The 18,418-nt window shown below is 36.9% G+C and overlaps 1 protein-coding gene across 3 annotated transcripts; it reads left to right on the top strand.

The window, feature by feature from the left end:
- Positions 1–439: 439 nt before the first annotated feature.
- lnpep (leucyl/cystinyl aminopeptidase) lies at positions 440–16,906 on the top strand. Of its 3 annotated transcripts, none has more exons than XM_056746446.1 (18): positions 440–545; positions 5,558–6,380; positions 6,492–6,630; positions 7,372–7,503; positions 9,926–10,046; positions 10,160–10,311; positions 11,379–11,492; positions 11,581–11,712; positions 11,810–11,941; positions 12,031–12,185; positions 12,345–12,436; positions 12,534–12,717; positions 13,104–13,260; positions 13,340–13,524; positions 13,610–13,771; positions 13,856–13,996; positions 14,555–14,636; positions 14,722–16,906. In XM_056746446.1, exons 1-18 carry the CDS (start codon positions 503–505, stop codon positions 14,851–14,853), a joined length of 3,078 nt encoding a protein of 1,025 aa, XP_056602424.1. In that variant the 5' UTR covers positions 440–502; the 3' UTR covers positions 14,854–16,906. The 3 variants fall into 3 exon arrangements, with proteins under 3 accessions (XP_056602424.1, XP_056602425.1, XP_056602426.1); XM_056746447.1 differs by having other exon boundaries at positions 441–545; positions 12,348–12,436; XM_056746448.1 differs by lacking the exon at positions 440–545 and adding an exon at positions 720–1,064.
- The last annotated feature ends 1,512 nt before the right edge of the window (positions 16,907–18,418 follow it).

The following is an 18,418-nucleotide window of genomic DNA, read 5'->3' as shown; positions in this document are numbered from 1 at the left end:
CTCTATAATACTTTAGTGTAACGTAACTAATACGTCATGAGTGTAGTATTGCTGTTACTGTCGCTAGGGGGCAGAATTGCCTTACCTTCCAACGTTCATTCTAGCTGTCAAAAACACGTGTATAAACAAATATTAATTCATGAATGTCTTTTTTCTTTGTTCTCTTGATAGTGGACCTTTTAGCCCGGTACGTTATACCTTAAACACTATACTGTTCATACGATGTGATTATTTTATTACTTCAATTGTCCAATTTCTCTCTTTCCTGGTAGTTGACTTGAGCTATCTACAGTGTAGTGTTGTTCTTATAGTACAATGGTGCGATCATTTATAACTGTTCCATTGATTCCCAAATGTGCTGCACACTGCAGGCCCTTAAGAATACACCAGTCTATTGTAGTTTGCATTCACAGAGCAATAGTCACTGCCAGTAAAATGATGTGCATGTGATGCTTTGACTGTGAAACTATCGCAGTTTTTCTTGAGCTGGCACCAACAGCTCATGGAACCTGCAAATGTGAATCAACCCGAATATGGAGCTATTGGTATACATTTTTATTTTCATAAAATGTGTGTTTTTATTTTATATCCTAATTATTCTTGTTGACATTTTTTTCTTTCGTTTTTATCCATTGACCTTTTAAAATGTTATTATGTGTCAGTTTGAAGTTGTCCCGGTTTGACAACATGATCACAAGTAGGTTACATCGATCCGTCAGTTCAGTTGTGCGGTGAACCAGCAGTCAGTGACGTTAAAGGGACAGTGAAGGGGAACTCGTGGAAGTAAAGCTTGTCAGACAGCAGTGATTGACAATTGCAACTTGTCTCCACTGTTTTATAAATGCCAACGCCTCTGTTATAGTCTTTCTAAGGCGGACTGATGATTTTAATGCGCTGATGTGAGCGTGGTGTTCACGCTAACGATGCTAATGTAGCACCAGTTGATCCGATGCGCTCTTGTTAGACTTTTTCGGAATTAAACCTCAATTTATTCTCCAAGAGGACTTTGGGTTTCACCACAGACTTCACTTTCTGAAACCTAAGCATGGAGCCGTTTGTAAACGGTAAGACTGCTGCACATGTCAGGTGACTCCTCCGTGCACTGGCAAAAGTTATCGGCTAACATGCTACAGCTAGCCGCATCGCTCCTTATCATATAACTTACATACACGCATAACGTTTACGTGCATGATTAAATAACGCGGTTCTGTCTTTGTGTAAACATAATGTATTTGTTTATGTTTCTGGTTATAGAACGTTAGTCGGTTTGGTTAAACAACGTGACTCGAAGATAACACGCACGCAAACTTCCGTCATGCTAACAGACCGATTTGAGTAACAGTTATTGTAAATAAACAAACACGTATATGTTTTTAGTGCGCAACTTTAAGTCCATGACAGCACATCTGAGATTTGAATGGGTATGTCATTGTTTTTGAAGGGGTGAAACCGAAGAAAATATGATCTATAGCGTTTATTTTTGACCCCCTATATAGTCAAGATCTTCTTTCTGTTAATATCAGAAATGTCAGTCAGTATGCATGACTTCAAGCATGCAGAGGATCTCAGACATAATTCTTCCCTTAATCCTGGCAAGGTGACATTTTGTTGTCTGTTTTTCTTTTATGGTCTTTGACAGGTGGTTCACTGGCCAGCTGGTGGTACTGGTTCACATTTGTCTCATAGTTTAGTTTATTAAAGGAGACTCAAGTTATTTCATGGCCAGGCCACTAAACATTCTTCTTTGTTTCCTGTCAGTAACACGGAACGTGATCATGTTCTGCTGTTCTAGTTCACTTCCTGAATGAAAGTTTGACTGATAATGGAAACTTGACAAAAACAGGTCACGTGGAAGGAAAATAAATGTTTGTGCTTAAAGAATAGATTTGACCTGTTTTAATGATCTATTTTAAGTTTGTTAGTTTTTCTACATCATTCGTAACAATTTTTACATGGTTATTTAGCATACACTGTACCCCGTTTCAAAAACCCCCAAAAACAAGGATATTACAGGGCTTGACAATAAGCATTGTCACAAGGTTATCCTTCGGACAAGTAAAGACAAGTTATTTTTTATCTCGGGGTTAATATACACTACAAGATTTTGCTCAGATTTTTAGTCTGGACTTGTTGCAGAAAGTCTGTGCAAGTCTGCAGATTTGATAAATTAGGGTGTATTCACACCAGGAATGTCCGCTATTTCACTTTGTTTTGGTCCAAATGCAGTGTTGATGTTTTTTGTTTGGTAGGGTTTGGAAAAAAAAACATGTGTGTTCTATGTTCATCCATTCATTGGGCAAAATTGTCTGGCAGGGAAAAGCAGGAAGTGCAAAAATAGGCTAATCATGATGATCTTTCATAGTGAAGTTTTTATTTTATAAGCTACTATATGCAGGAACTTTTTTAGTATCCTAAGATACAGTGTCTTCTATATTATGCTTATATTAAGATTTTGAAAGAGACTAAAATGTGCTGCAAAACTAGGGATGGGCATCATAGATTTTAATGGTATTACAAATACTGCTTATCGGTGTACTTGTCAGTTCTTTTTCATATTTTTATGCAAATAAGGAAAACAAAAAAAAAGACATTAAGAATAAAACTTACACTGCTATTTTAAATGTAAAATAAATTGTCTTTAACTTGGACAAGCAGGATTAAAAGAAATGGGTTGGTTCAATATGGCTTCTACTTTAACAAAAGTAAAAAAAATTAAATGGGTTTCTGAATTTTACTGGACAGATTTATGCATCTATACTTTATTAGAATAAAATTCTGGATTACTTAAATTCTCAATTTAATAAAATAGTGTATCTTTGGCTGTTTTATTTGTATTAAGGAAGTATTTTGGATTTAAAAAACAAGTGCAAAATCGTTTAATCCAAATAAAAAGAGCAAACCGAAGGTATTCTAGCTCCTAAAAACGAATATTACAATATTTGTTTATTTAAATTAAATTAAGTTAATTAATTTATTACCTGAGGGGGGCACGGTGGCTTAGTGGTTAGCACGTTCGCCTCACACCTCCAGGGTTGGGGGTTCGATTCCCGCTTCCGACTTGTGTGTGTGGAGTTTGCATGTTCTCCCCGTGCCTCGGGGGTTTCCTCCGGGTACTCCGGTTTCCTCCCCTGGTCCAAAGACATGCATGGTAGGTTGATTGGCATCTCTGGAAAAATTGTCCGTAGGGTGTGAGTGCATGAGTGAATGAGTGAGTGTGTGTGCCCTGCGATGGGATGGCACTCCATCCAGGGTGTATCCTGCCTTGATGCCCGATGACTCCTGAGATAGGCGCAGGCTCCCCGTGACCCGAGGTAGTTCGGATAAGCGGTAGAAAATGGAATGGAATTTATTACCTAATTTTTTACGTTTTTATTAAGTCAAAATGGCAAGCTTAATTATCATTAAATATTTATAACGCAGTAATAGGGCTGGACGGAATTACGGAATGTTCCGTTACCGCCGAACAAAATGTCAACCGTGAGAGATTTTTCTATTCTGTGTTTTTCGCAGAAAGTAAATAAGAAGGCGTGATTAACTGGGCGCTATTCTGAAAAAAACTAATGCATTTATCCACCCGTAAAAAATTGAACCTATCAAAATTTTTTGTTTTATAAAGACCTACTGTACAGACCCAATGAACACAAGTTTATAACACTAGTCATATATTGTACTCTCATTGTTTGTGCAAATTCATACTTCATTGTTATACATGTCTATCTTCCTACTGTATAAATATGATATAGCCAGAAGATAAATATAATAAATAATACATCTGATTGTCAGAGCTTAATTTGATATCTTTAGTACATTTTCATAACTTGCCTACATTTTAACTATGATGAGCGTTTAATTGAACTTTAATAAATAAATTAGTTAAATCAATCTTAGAAAAACAGAACGTTCAAAAAACATACAAAAATGTATATAGGCCTATTTTACTCTAGTAAGAGTATGTTCCTCTGCAGGTAAAGAGGAAGAAGACGCGCTGCTATTAGTGTGCCCTGGAAACTATAGCCAGAACTGACAAGAATATCTGTTTTTTCTGATTTATAATGTTGATAATAAATAAAGTCAACAGGTTCCAAAGCAATTGTGCTCACAGGTACACCCACCTTACTTGCGTATACATTTGAGCTGTCTTTGTCAAATCATACCACGAACTGATGTAGATTTGTGGGGGTTTGGTTACTCGAGGCGTTTCAGGCAGGTCTGGGTGAGCATTCGCTTTAAGATAGCATGCATCTTTTTTTACAACACTTTAATTTTAGCAATTTTTTGTGTCAAATAGATGCATGGGGAACTTATAACACACCAAAGACAGAAAAACACATATTTTCGCCATTTGACCCCTTTCATTTTTTCAAGTTTGTTGTTCTGTCAGGCAAGTCAAATTCTCTCTCACTTTTCCCGGAAAAGCGTAACTGTCGAGCCCTGTATTATATTAAATATATATACTAAACAGAATATAGGCCTAGTTATTGATTCAAAGTGTATAACAACACATTCAAATTTTTATTTAATGCAGTACAAATGAATGGTTTTAGGCAAAAGGTTTGTAATATTAGCAACATTTTGAAAATGAAACTGAAATTCAAATAGTAGACTTACTTCCAAAGCTTGAACCATTTTAAATGACATTTCTACTTATGGAACTGGCAACATACAAAGTTTAGTTAAACTTTATTTATGTACATTACTAAAAATTTAATTTTCTGTCACATAAAATAAGAAAAAAGCTGAACCCTAAGAAAAGCTTCTTAAAACAGTAAAAAACGTAAATATGTTATCTCCTTTGGCAAAGAACGAAAACATGATGACATCTTTGTCCTGTGTCAGCCACTGTTGTGCTTCAAAAGGTAGGGGACGAGTGAGCGGTTCATACATTTGCTAGATGCCACTAAATTTCATACACTAAACCTTTAATTGTTTAAATCTTTGTTGGGGAAGTGACAAAGGTGAAGAATGCATTCTGTTCACAAGCAGTTTTTGACAAATAGATTACCCAAAAATGAATGATTCATATTCACTTGTTCAATCTCATGTTGTTCGAAATCTGTAGATGACTTTTTCTTCTGTGGAACAAAAGAAAATATTTTGAGAAATGCCTCAGTGGCTTTGTGGTTATACGATGAAAGTCAAAAGGGGACAATGTTGTTTGGTTACCAACGTTTTTCTAAATATTTTTTTTTGTTCTTCAGAATAAAGAAAATCATAGAGGTTTAAAATTAAATTTAAATGACTAATAGAAGGAATGATTTTGGGGAACTATCACTTATAACAAAGCTGTTATAAAACGACTTATGCTGTCTGGTTGTGGTAATGTGGGTTAGATTTACTGGATCTTCTCAAAGGCATATCTTCAACTCTTCTCTAAAAGACACATCAAAAGTTTCATTTTCGTATGATTTTCTACATGCTGACTCGGAAACCAATAGTTCAAACAGCAGCAGTTTGACGAAGCCTTAGACGACTGACTGATTCTTAACAGGAAGTCTCTGTTTTTTATATTTTTTTAGTCTCTCACGTTTTTGTTTTCTGTTGCTTCTGTAACCTACAGAGAGAGCTCCACTGCCCAGGAACATGATCGAGAACAGCATGTTTGAGGAAGAGCCAGATGTGGTGGATTTGGCGAAGGAGTCGCCATCCAATCCCATCGACTCCGACGACGCGGTCTATGAACCCCGCAACTCGCGCCTGTTGGTTCGAGGCCTGGGAGAAAATGACCTGGACGAAGACGAGGAGGACTACGAGTCATCTGCTCGGCTGCTTGGCATGTCCTTCATGAACCGCAGTTCCAACCAGCGTTGCACATCCTCACCCTACACCCGCCAGCAGCCCTCTGGATTGTGCTTGATGCCCTCTGCTAAGACTTTAGTGGTGTGCGTTCTCCTTTTGGTGCTGGTTGCCTCCATGGCCATGGTCATCTACTTCCTGCCAGGCTGCACTTTCACCAGAAACGGCTGTAAGAAAAACAACTCTACCATGGACAACATCTATCCCAATTCCACAAGTGGAGAGCCTTTCCCGTGGACGGACTTGAGGTTACCGGGTGGCGTACAACCCATGCATTACGATATTTTGCTCCATCCCAACCTGACCACCATGAACTTTCGAGGCAACGTTTCCATCAGGGTGCAGGTCACAGAGGAGACTAATAAGATGGTCCTGCATAGTTCGAATATGAATATAGTCAAGGCCACTTTTCAAGGTAAAGAGGTCAAGATCCTGGAGTACAAACCCTGGCAGCAGATCGCCATTAAATTTCCAGAAGATCTTCAGAAGGGAGTTTACGTTCTGAATATTATCTACACAGCAAACCTTTCCACCAGCTATGACGGCTTCTACAACAGTTCATATGTAGACACAACTGGTGCAAAAAGGTAACCGTTGTGTGAGCTCTTTTTAATTGGATTTATTTCTTTTAATTAAGATAATACATTAATTAAATTTCATCTCAAAGGTTTTCACACTCTGCTCAAATTTTCTTCCAGAGTTTTGGCTACAACTCAGTTTGAACCCCTGGCAGCCCGCAAGGCTTTCCCTTGTTTTGATGAGCCAGCTTTTAAATCCACTTATATTATTAAGATGACAAGAGAACCCAAATACATCAGTCTTTCAAATATGCCTAAGGTAATTGGTCGATTTTTGTTTCGTACCACAATTTATAGCTGCAATCTGTAATGTTTGACTCTCTGTCGCCATCTCTGTTTGAAATCAAATATGTCTAACATTTCTCATGAAATTGTGATTTACTTCTAAATTACAAATCTCTGTGAATTGTGTTAAATGAGACATGTACTTTTCATGTACTTGCTCACTAACTGATTTTTGTTTATTTTAAACGAAAAAAACTATAGTTTGCAGTAGGAAGCAAATACATGGGGAAGATGACAAATAGAAAGTTTTCTATGGTGTGACAGAAAAAATGTATAAAAATATATTATTTTGAATTATTAATTTGAAATGTTATAAGTTATATTTAACATAACATAAATAACAGAAGATTTTTTGTTATGTCACACAATAGGACACATTATGGGAATATTTGTCAACTAACCGCTGTCCTTCTGAAACTTTGTATCTCCATATTTCTTGATTTTGTTTTTCCATAAGTCATTTTTATTTGTCAGACCCTTATTTTTGTCACTGGGTTTTGCAAGTATCTAACCAATTAAAAGTTTTAAAATGTGCTTGTGAACTTTGACAACACAGTATTTAATCATTTAAAAAGTACAGTGTTTTTATTCCATTTTGTGAAAAACAGCTAATTTGAACATCCGAGGTTTCAGAAGAACAGTTACAATATACTTTTTGCTTTGTGTTGTTGAACTATGTATGTCAGACTTGCTAAACTGGTCTGGTATTTTGTAGGCCAAAACAACTGATTTAAAGAATGGTCTTCTAGAAGATGAATTTGAGAAGAGTGTTGTTATGAGCACTTACCTGGTCGCATTTGTTGTGGCTGAATTCGAAAGTGTCAGCAAGAACTTCTCCAAAACTACAGTAAGTGTCCTTCTTAAAAGTGTTTTTGTCTTGAAAAAAGTTAGAGGTGCACCAAAAGATCAGTCAATAAACAATAATCCTGTTAATCAAAGGAGGACAGGAAAATCCAAAGATTTGGTGCTATGTATATCGAAAATGTTGAGAAACATCACCAATTTGTAGGGATGTTACGATTCACTTAACTGTACTGATCTCACAATATGATTTATTCATGATTTATCCGTACAAAATTAGTTGAGACAAATTAGAAATGAACTACTGCCCTTTAATTATTTCTCAAATGCTGCACATTTTTTTTAGAATAAAAACATATTTTATGTCAAATAACAAAACTAAACCGCAATTTTAAAATAAATTCCAAATAAGATAAAAAAATAATAATTCAAAAGTCTCTTTAATACAAACAAACTAAGACTTTGTCTGTGTTTTTCTTGGATTTTTTACATTTAAGAAATATCAGCATATCCAAGTTTGCAGTAAACACTGCGGCCCCTGCTGTTAAAAAATGTACTGCAATTCATTTAACATCTCAACCGACTCGAATCATCACATATTATTATCGATTTTCAACCGGCTCACGGTGAATCATGACATCCCTACCAGTTTAATAATCAATGTAAATAGTCAGTGTAGGAATGCATAACATTCAGAAAGTTACAAATATTTATATAATCTTAAGAATCGGTATTGCCAGATATCTCTCAGAATAATCGGCTTTCGGTATCGGTGGAGAAATGTTGTATCAGTGGCGTAACGGACGGGCACGAGGGCACGAGATAATAAAGCTTATTTTTGACGTGAATAAATAGGACTTTGTGTTCATTTTTGCCTACTGTTGTTTGGTGATCACAGTATTCTTTGTTGTCATTCTTGTTATCCAATCTTAATGGAGAATATCTACAAATGTCCAGGGCCGGTTGCACCAGCAGTGCGTAAGTTTCAGCTTAGCCTAGTTTTGACTTAAACGGGCACTCAGTTACAACTTACTGCATAAGCAGTAGTGCAGCGATCATTTCGGCGGCGAGTCCATTTTCCCTACACGCTGCTCCTGCTCCGCCTATGCTCTGCTTTCGCTTGCAGTGTGAAACGGGAGTTAGCCTCTAGTGTGGACTTAACATTCGAATTTAAGAAAGAACTTACGAATGGCTAATGCTATCCTACCCTGGAACGTAATAATGTTAGCATTCTTTGCTAAAAAAGTAAAATAAAATATCTTCAAAAAGGCTTCCGATTGTCACTGATGTGGCAATGCTGTTAAGTTTTTTTAACCATCCCTCTCACCATGCAAGAGGAGATCAAAATGTTTCCGAACTTGACATTCTCAGCATTGAAAGCCAGCGCACTTTAGATGGACAGTGTGAAAGACGAAAAATGCCATGAGAAAGGGACGTTTTAGACAGTCTAAATAGTAAGATGCTTTATTGCGTACATTGTCATAAGCTACCTGTATTCTTTTCGTGACGGATTTTAAATTAGCTGCAATTCCTCTTATTATATTTAATATACGTAGTCTATAGCCTACTCGACTCCCAAATAAGCAAGGCGTTGAAGTCCATCGTTGTCCTGGATGCATTGGTCTCATTCATAGATCATATACATGTTTAACTACAATAATGTTATAGCCTAACAAACAATAATTGTTAAATGTTCCATGTGGATTTTGAATAGATAAGACGTTCATTGACACTGGGAAGTTTTTACCTGCACTCTCACGCATGAAACACTGCACAGTTAAGCTGGTGTTTTAGGGTGGTTTCACATTAGCACATTTGGTAAGCACCAGGGTTCGATTATCGTCAGAGTTCGGTTCGTTTGGATTATGTGATGTCTGTCTTCCCAACCCGGGTGCTCACCTGCGAACTGTACCAGAGTCCGCTTAAAAAGAGAGGTCTGTGGTGCGGTTCATGTGAACTTCAGTAGACTTCGCTGCTGATATGAATGCAATCGTACCAAATCGCGGAAGTGAACCGCTATTAATGACGTGTTTTTTGGTAAAAATGTGTGCTTGTGTGTGTGTTTTACTCACTTTTCTGACAAAAGTGACCGTGACCTTCCAAGCAGATAGCTGTATATCTCAATTCTGTTTGCCTACAGCATTCTTAAGAGCATTTGCAGTACATTCATTAGACAGACGGAAGTGCCATTATGCCCTGGAAAACAAAACTAACAGTTCAAAATCGTAAATGTATAAAGGTAAAGCAAGCAATGTAATGCATTTTGCCGCGCTCTCCTACATCGTCGTTACAAGCGACAGGGTGAACACCTGCATGTTTGGCATTACGGCGGACGCAGGGGGCAGAAATCGAACTACGGTTCGGACCAGGCAGTCGAACTTAATGTGAAACCAACCATAGAAGTATCGGTGCATCTCTAAAACAGAGTGTGTTACTGTATCTTATGTTTGTTTTCTGTTGTCTCATAGGTTTCTGTGTATGCAGTGCCAGACAAGAAGGACCAAATTCATTACGCTCTGGACACGGCTGGCAAATTGTTGGAGTTCTACAATACATTCTTTGACATTGACTACCCGTTAAGCAAGCTGGGTGAGCAAGCCTTTCCTGATCTTCAAACAGGATATAATAAATAATAAATAATAAAATAAAGCGTTTATGTCTGTCTGCTGTTGTGATTGAGTTCTCTTGAATACTGTAAATAGATTTAGTTGCCATTCCTGATTTCCTTGCTGGAGCCATGGAGAACTGGGGACTTATCACATTCCGTGAGAACATGCTGCTCGTAGGGAATAATTCCTCCCCTATAGACAAGCAACTGGTGACCTCAGTCATTGCTCATGAACTTGCCCACCAGGTAAAAAAGTATCTAAATAGATCAACATTCACATGACAAGGTAATGATAGTAACATTCAAACAGTTTTCAACACAGACGATAGGACATGAAAGAGACTCTGTGGGCGCATAGCTATATATTACTCTGTTGGGTACAGTATGTTTATGACCAGTTTTGGTGTAATTAAGTGTTGTCTAGTCTACACTAACCATAGATTACAGAGTGTAAGAACCTGTGTCAAATGGTAGTTATAAAACAGGATATCTTTAATAGAATCAACAAACATGGTAAATTAAAGAAATACAATTAAATTTGAAAACTTTTTACGCAGTATTGTTGTACAAATTTTGTTGTCAAGTGGTGACGTAAGGAATAGCTTTTTCAGGTCCAAGCATCTATTCATGTCAAGCGGGGCTTCAGCTTAAACAGCTGTTCATTTTTCTCATATTGCAAATGTAAGCGAAACAAATATTAAATCAAAGTATACACTATAGTCACCAATCTCACAAAATCTCTGACAACAATATTTGAATACGTTATGAAAAATAAATCGCTGACTAGCCATGTGGCTTTTCGTTATGAAGATAAAGGTTAGGATCGCGGTTTTCCGATGGTTTTATGGCTTGCAATGAGCGTATATTAGCATCTTTTGTTGTTTGTCTTTAGCATGTTATTGAGCGTTTGGACCCGTAAACAGTATATGACCTTCCATATATGGTGGTGTGTGTCGGCGGATACATTCAACATTTAAAGACATGATACAAAACACATTATTGGGTTCTAGGGCTGTAACAATACTAGGTTTTTTCTACACGGTTATCGTGGGCACAAGTCACGGTGACGATATTATCGTGGCATCCATTGAAACGCTTTTGCTATCAGTAAAGTTCATCAAATTTGTTTATTTTGTGTTTTGTCCAATAAATCACACTTAAAATACAATTGTATTGGGGTAGAGAGAGGGTATAACCATTTTTACATCGCAAATATCATAATTCAGCACCAGTTTGAATATGCCGTTACACTTCTCCTCAGACGTGATTTGTTCATCATGTCTGTACTTATCTACTGATTCTGTTCCATACAGTGGTTTGGGAATCTTGTGACGATGAAATGGTGGAATGATCTTTGGCTAAATGAGGGATTTGCAACATACATGCAGTATACGTCGATTGAAACCATCTTCACGGATCTGGACATGGTAAGTTTCAGTAAACATCGAATGTTAGTCACGCAAACTGTTTTCCATCAGAGAAGCTTAAAGTTGGTTGGTCTCTTCGCATTTCCAGGACACTGAATTCTTAAGCATTCGTTTCAAAGCCATGGCAAAAGACGCACTGAACTCATCCCATCCGGTGTCCTCTATAGTGAAAACACCAGAGCAGGTTGAGGAGATGTTCGACTCAGTCTCTTATGAGAAGGTACGTCATAAATAACCTGTGAACTGAGATACGTCAAAGCAGAAGTATTTCTCATCAATTATAAACTCAAGTTTTATTCTGTTTTTTTCCTCACCAGGGGGCGTCAATTCTGCTCATGCTCAATTCAACGCTTACAGAGGAGGAGTTTCGAAAAGGAGTGATCGAATATTTGCAAGCGCATCGATTCCAGAACACAAAAAGTGAAGACTTATGGAACAGTCTTACCAATGTTAGTTCTTTTCTTAACCCTTTTTTCTCCACTGAGATGACTTTGTTTATTTTTTTTATGTGTATTTTCATGCCTCACGTTGTACGCAGGTGAGTAAACAGCCCTTCAGCGTGGCCCACATGATGAACACGTGGACCGTTCAGAAGGGCTTTCCTCTGGTCACGGTGACGAGGAACGGAACTCAAGTCACACTGACCCAGGAACACTTCCTTCTGAATGCGGAAATTGCCCCCACCCATGACAGGTTACAGTACTTTGACTACAATTATAAACATCAGTCTAGACATTTATCATATTGTGTGCAAATTTCTTCTGTTAACATTTTAAACCGTAGCTAATTGAATTGACCATTTAATGGAGTAGACTGTCACAAATCAATCTAATGGTTTTCATCTTTTGTTAGCAGCTTGTGGCACATTCCCTTGACATATGTTAACGACAGCTGTAGCACTTTGAGTTCCTGCAAGCAAGTTTTTTATCTCAAGGAAAAAACAGGTTTATGTCCCTCATGTTAGAAATTGCTTCATATTTCATATAGTAAAGCAATAAGACAGGTGAGCTGATTGTTTTTTTATGTTTGAATCTTTCACAGCGACACTGAAGCTTCCAGATCAGGTAAAATGGTTAAAGTTCAACTACAAGAGCGATGGCTTCTACATAGTGAACTATGACGATAAGGGCTGGGAGGCGTTAATCGAGGCGTTGAGAAACGACATCAAGGTTCTCACCTATAAAGACAGAGCATCTCTCATCAATAACGTCTTTGCTCTCTCAAGGTAGATCATTTTATGCTCATTTAAAGTGGCCATAACTCAGACAGTTTCTTCATATCTCATTTTAATCTTGAGTACTTACAGAATAGCATAACACTCTTCAAATATCTGTAGAGTCTTCAGTTTTATCACATTTATAAAGAAGAGATACAGTTGTACGATTATTTCCGAAAACATACGACGGGCGGGGAGGAACTTAAGCATGTGCGCACACATTGCCAACAAAACACAGACATATGACTCAGTTTCGTTTTTTGACAAGTCGACCATGTCAAGCATGAGAAGACAGCACGTTTAACATTGTCAAGAAGTCAGAATGCATGAAACACCGTTGCATCCCCCCTTTAAAGCTACGATGCATTATGTTTGTTTTTATGGATTGTCTTCAGGTTGGGGAAGGTGCCCTTTAGACTGGTCCTTAATCTGATGGATTACATCAAAAATGAGACAGAAACCGCTCCACTAACTGAAGCTCTCATCCAGCTCAATCAGATCTTCAGATTGCTGGACAAAAGATCAGAGCTCCACTTAGTCTCCAGAATGAAAGTCAGTTTAACATCAAGTGTGTAAAATGTTTTTCTGAGTGCTCAGCTTGTTTTCTCATAAAAACATGTGCCATTTGCAGAGTTACATTTTGAACTATTTCGGAACTCTGATGGAGAAACAGTCATGGCTTCCGGAAAGTTCTGTGTCAAAGATGACCCTTAAGTCCACCCTACTAGAGATGGCATGTTCCCTCGACATTTCCAACTGCACACAACAGGCCAAACATCTCTATGATGAGTGGATGGCTCCTGACTCAACTTATCAGTAAGTTTGAGCAGCGATTGACCCTTGGAGAGCAGGAATAATGCCAACTGTTCAACGTCCTCCAATATGTTTCTTGTCGTTTAAGGATTCCCAGTCATCTCATGAGAACGGTCTTTAAAGTTGCTGCCCAAACGGAAGAAGGATGGGGTGTGTTATTAGGAACATATAAAAACTCCATCTCTGACCCAGAGAAGCATAAGGCGCTGGAAGCGTTGGCCAGTACGCAGGACGTGCGGAAAATTGTCTGGTGAGTCTGGACCACGTATTATTTCATAGGGAAAATTCTGGTGGCATTATGTGTCAGCGCAACATGTTTCATTTTTACTTTTAGGATTCTACAGAAAAGTCTTGATGGAAGCATGATTCCGACTCCCGAATTTCCTTTGGTGGTGAATGCAATTTGCAAGAACTTTGCTGGCTACCTGTACGCTTGGGATTTCGTAAAAGAAAACTGGGATAAGATCACTCAAAAGTGAGTTTTCTTTTTAAAGTACAGGGTTCTTTTGACGCTATGCAATTGCTTATAATAAATTGTAATCTAAAAAAAATAATGCTTTTTAATGAGCTGGTTTTACATTAGTATTTTACGAGGTGGCTAATTTATATACATTTGTACGATCTTATGATTGACTTAAGACCATGGTTCTCAAACTGGGGGCCCCAAGATGGATCCATAAGACCACCAACCAAAAAAAGGGATGTTTCAGCATTGTACTGTATAATTGTTTGTTTTCGTTTAATTATTATTTTTTTGTTTAAAATCATTTAGTCTTTTTTGGGGGGGCACAAAACATCGATGCACCCACAATGAAAAGGTTTGAGAACCACTGGATTAAGATGTTAGACATAAAATATAAATTGTAAGGATAGGGCTTTATTTTTACTTTTTTGTATTTATTGTATGTTTTTATATGATTTACATCAGGTTTATGTAAAATAACCACTTTGTAATAAAAGATGTAAGATTTTCTCACATGTATTTACATTAAAATGCAAATTGTAATCATGTAATTCTTCTTTTTTATGTCAGGTTCCCTCTTGGATCCTTTGCCATTCAAAGCCTCATCATGTCCACAACTAGTCAATTCTCCACAACAACACATCTCATGGAGGTGTGGTTTCCAAACAACAAACTTTATAACTTCCAATTGAGATGTTTTTCGTTTTTTTATGTATTTATTTTTCTTTCTCATCCAGGCCCAAAACTTCTTCAGCTCTCTGGGGGACAAAGGATCTCAGATGAGGACCGTGCAGGAGGCTATTGAGACCATCAAGCTGAACAAGAGGTGGATCGAGACGAATCTGGAGACACTCCAGGAGTGGCTGTAGTGTGAGGAGTCTCTCCTCACTTGTACCTCTCACTCCCTCAGGTGATGTCATCTCGCACCGGCAGGTGTAAGTGATGTTATCGTGACAACAGCCAGAGCCATTTCTGTCATGTGAAAGATGGAACAGATATGTTTAAGGGCATCGTGTAGGAAATTTTCCCTAGTGAGGCGTGAACGACCTTTAATTGTATGTTAATAAACACGTTTGTGTAACCGGTATAAAGATGGTCTTTAGGTAGAGGCACCGTATGATTTTCAGTGTCTTAACTTGAACATAAACTGCTTTGCACATGATTTTCTCTCCCATCACATTGACTCTGTATGTGTGTATGAACAGGTTTATGGCTCTGGTCTCAAGCACTATTTGCACTATTGAAAGTTAAAGCTTGCTCAGGGTGAATCTGGTTGAAATATTATGAAGCATTTGAACCATTAATGTTGGTGGCTACAGACCAAAACCTGTCATCGGTATCTCTCATATATGTCCTTTTGCTCGCATTGCCAAAAATGATAGTTGCCTACTATTGAATAAAATGCTTTATTCTGCAGAAAAAAATAAATAAACGCAGCAACAGAAACCCCTACTGGGTATAAAATCTGGCATCCCTGAATATATTAACAAAATGTGTAGACAATCAATTGTCAGTGTGTTTGTCATTTTATTTATGCGTTTGAATGAGTTTTATTGTTTGCATAGTCTGTGTAATGTTTTTGCCTTTGGAGTTTTCCGTAAAACTTTCGTCCTTTGCACAAAATGAAATTTGGAGAGTCTATTTTCGAGGTGAGTGTGTATATTATGTATTAAAGTTCATGCAGGCTTTTTTATTTACTTTTAAGTTGACGTTTATAAACATGTGGATTTATTGTATATTTTGCAATGCACATTCTGAAATGATTTCATTGTTATAAAGGAGGCGACAATGTGTGAGCAGATTTATAGTGTGTGGTTTTAGGATTTGACCGGTATAAATCTATATTTGTTACCGAATTTAAAGAATGTGTAAAGCTTTTGTGAATGCTACCACCGGAAGGCAAACTGACTATAAAGTCAAATCACTCCTCAGTTTTTATTCTTTAGTCCTCCTGCAGTTGCTGCTGACTGCTACTTTTCAGTCAATGGAGGGTTTTTGTGTGGATGGCGTTATACAAATCCACAGATGTGTTCTTTTGTTTAGAAATTGTTTGTATTCGGGGTCAAAACAATATCAAAACCTGCCACAAATGTACAGAACGGCCCCAATTCACAAATACATGCAAGTTTACTTTAGTAACATTTCTGTAATTTAATGCATAAAACTACTGAACTTTTACGTTACTTTTCTGTCTAACAAAGAACTTGAGTTTTTAGGCTTGTTGGATTTCTTGCGCTATCATGTTATGAGTTTGTATATTTAGGAGTTTGTAGGAGGTTTTATTTAGTTTTAACTCCAAATGTTGATGGTTTGAAATATGTGGTCACTAGATATCACAAATGATGATAATTATGCTTTCAGGTTTTTTATTTCTTAATCTGACCTCATAAAATGTCACGTATGACTGGTACATTGTAGTACAACGGGTACATTGTTATTATTTTGTAGTTAACAATTGCGATTTGCTTTTTAACCATGAGTTTTGTGTATAAATGTTTTTTTAAGACAACAGCAACATTGCTTACACTCTAAATATGGCGTTTATTGTAGATTTCTAAGTTAGAATGTTACTGTGCATCAATGAATGTATTCATGTTTGGTACTATCCTTAGGTTTGGTCAAACTTGAGCATTGTGATTGTATTTCCCTTCTATCTGAATTGATCTAGATCAGCTATATGGATAAATTGATTAAAGAAGTGTTGAAAGTACGGTATATTCTTCCATTTAACACCATCATTATGTTCTTTTCTTAGAAGTTGCATTTTTGGAGCTATTCATTTTTGTAGTTTTCATATGCAGGTGCAAAATAAGATTTTTCACAGAATGACAATTTTCTTCACGTGAAATGATCTCTGGTTTCGGAGATGTCTTGAGTTGGACCGTTATAAATAAATAAAAATGAAAATGCTTATATTTTCAAGATGCTTTGTTTAATTGCTTAATGGGTTTGAAGTGGAAAAAAAAATATTGTTTGGTGGTGGAAACTGCTGTGTATTTTGTTTTGTTTAACAGATTTACACTAGATTAAAACATTCTTATGACATTGCTTAGTGGGTAACCAGTGGCCCATCTTTACACAACACAAAAAAATAAAAACATTTGTGAAGAAATTTCTGTGAATTATGTGTATTCGTGTTTTGTATTCATGTATCCTCAAATGATTCAGTAGGTGGCACTGTGCTCGCTCTTAATCATGCCTCCTCTCATTTATGCTCAGTGATAAAATAAAACATCTCTAACCTAATTATTAGAAAAACAATGACTGTAGAAATGAGAAAAGGTGTGCATTTTGTAATTTAATATAGCGAATTTTCATTTTTGGGTGAACTATCCCTTTAATACTCAACATGCTTTTTATAGCAACTGTGTGAATGAAAGACTATTTAAAACCATTAATTTATTTTGGTCTTTGCATGATGAGTTTTTTTCCAGTAAATTATTTGTAAACCATAACTGGCAGTTATCATGAAGCATAAAAATGTGAATTCAATCAGCTTTGCGACATCAACTGGAACTTCTGATGATCCAAATATGAAATGTTTAACAGACATAGTTGAGTTAAAGCAAGGATAATGCCTTAATTGAATAAAGATATTTATGTTGCTTTAATAAAAATGCCTTGGAAGTATACATTTGTGGTATGCTTTCGTGAGACAAAACAATAGCAGTGATATATTTTAAGATATTTCTGGGCTAGTTATATTCAGTAAAGACAGGTCAAACATTTATTTTAGTCTGGGACTAGCCTTAAGTTTTGTCTGTGAAACCAGGCCTATATCTTTTCATGTGAAAACACTGAAGAAATGACACTTTGCTACAATGTAAAGTAGTGAGTGTATAGCTTGAATGACATATGCTTTCCCCTCAAAATAACTCAACACACAGCCATTAAATGTCTAAGCCGCTGGCAACAACAGTGAGTCGACCCCTAAGTGAAAATGTCCAAATTGGGCCCAAAGTGTCAATATTTTGTGTGGCCACCATTATTTTACACTGCCTTAACCCTCTTGGGCATGTAGTTCACCAGAACTTCACATGTTGCCACTGTATGTACAACATTGATAAAATAAGCTCCACACATTCTCTCGTGGCGTTATTTAAAACCTTGAGATGATAACCGTGGACCATTGTCTACTTGTGAAGATAATAGGCTACAGCACACAAAAAAGGCAACCAACATAAACTCATTATCATCCTCAGTCTTAACTCTCACACACATCTATAATAAAGTTTTTAGTTCGCTCTGGGTACCTTCATCTGATCGCTGTTCTTTGTCTCCAGCACAGAAAAAGAACCTGTACTGTTTTGATTTCTTTCTATAGGACAATTCCAACGTTACATATAAACTCTCATAGAAAGTATTTGTTCCCAATATTTTGCATCATCTGTTAATATTTTACTAAATCCCATTTCATCAGAAATGACATCAGAA

This window comes from Triplophysa dalaica, chromosome 4 (genome assembly GCF_015846415.1).
Source record: "Triplophysa dalaica isolate WHDGS20190420 chromosome 4, ASM1584641v1, whole genome shotgun sequence".
NCBI lineage: Eukaryota > Metazoa > Chordata > Actinopteri > Cypriniformes > Nemacheilidae > Triplophysa > Triplophysa dalaica.
This window is presented reverse-complemented; position numbering and strand designations above follow the sequence as displayed.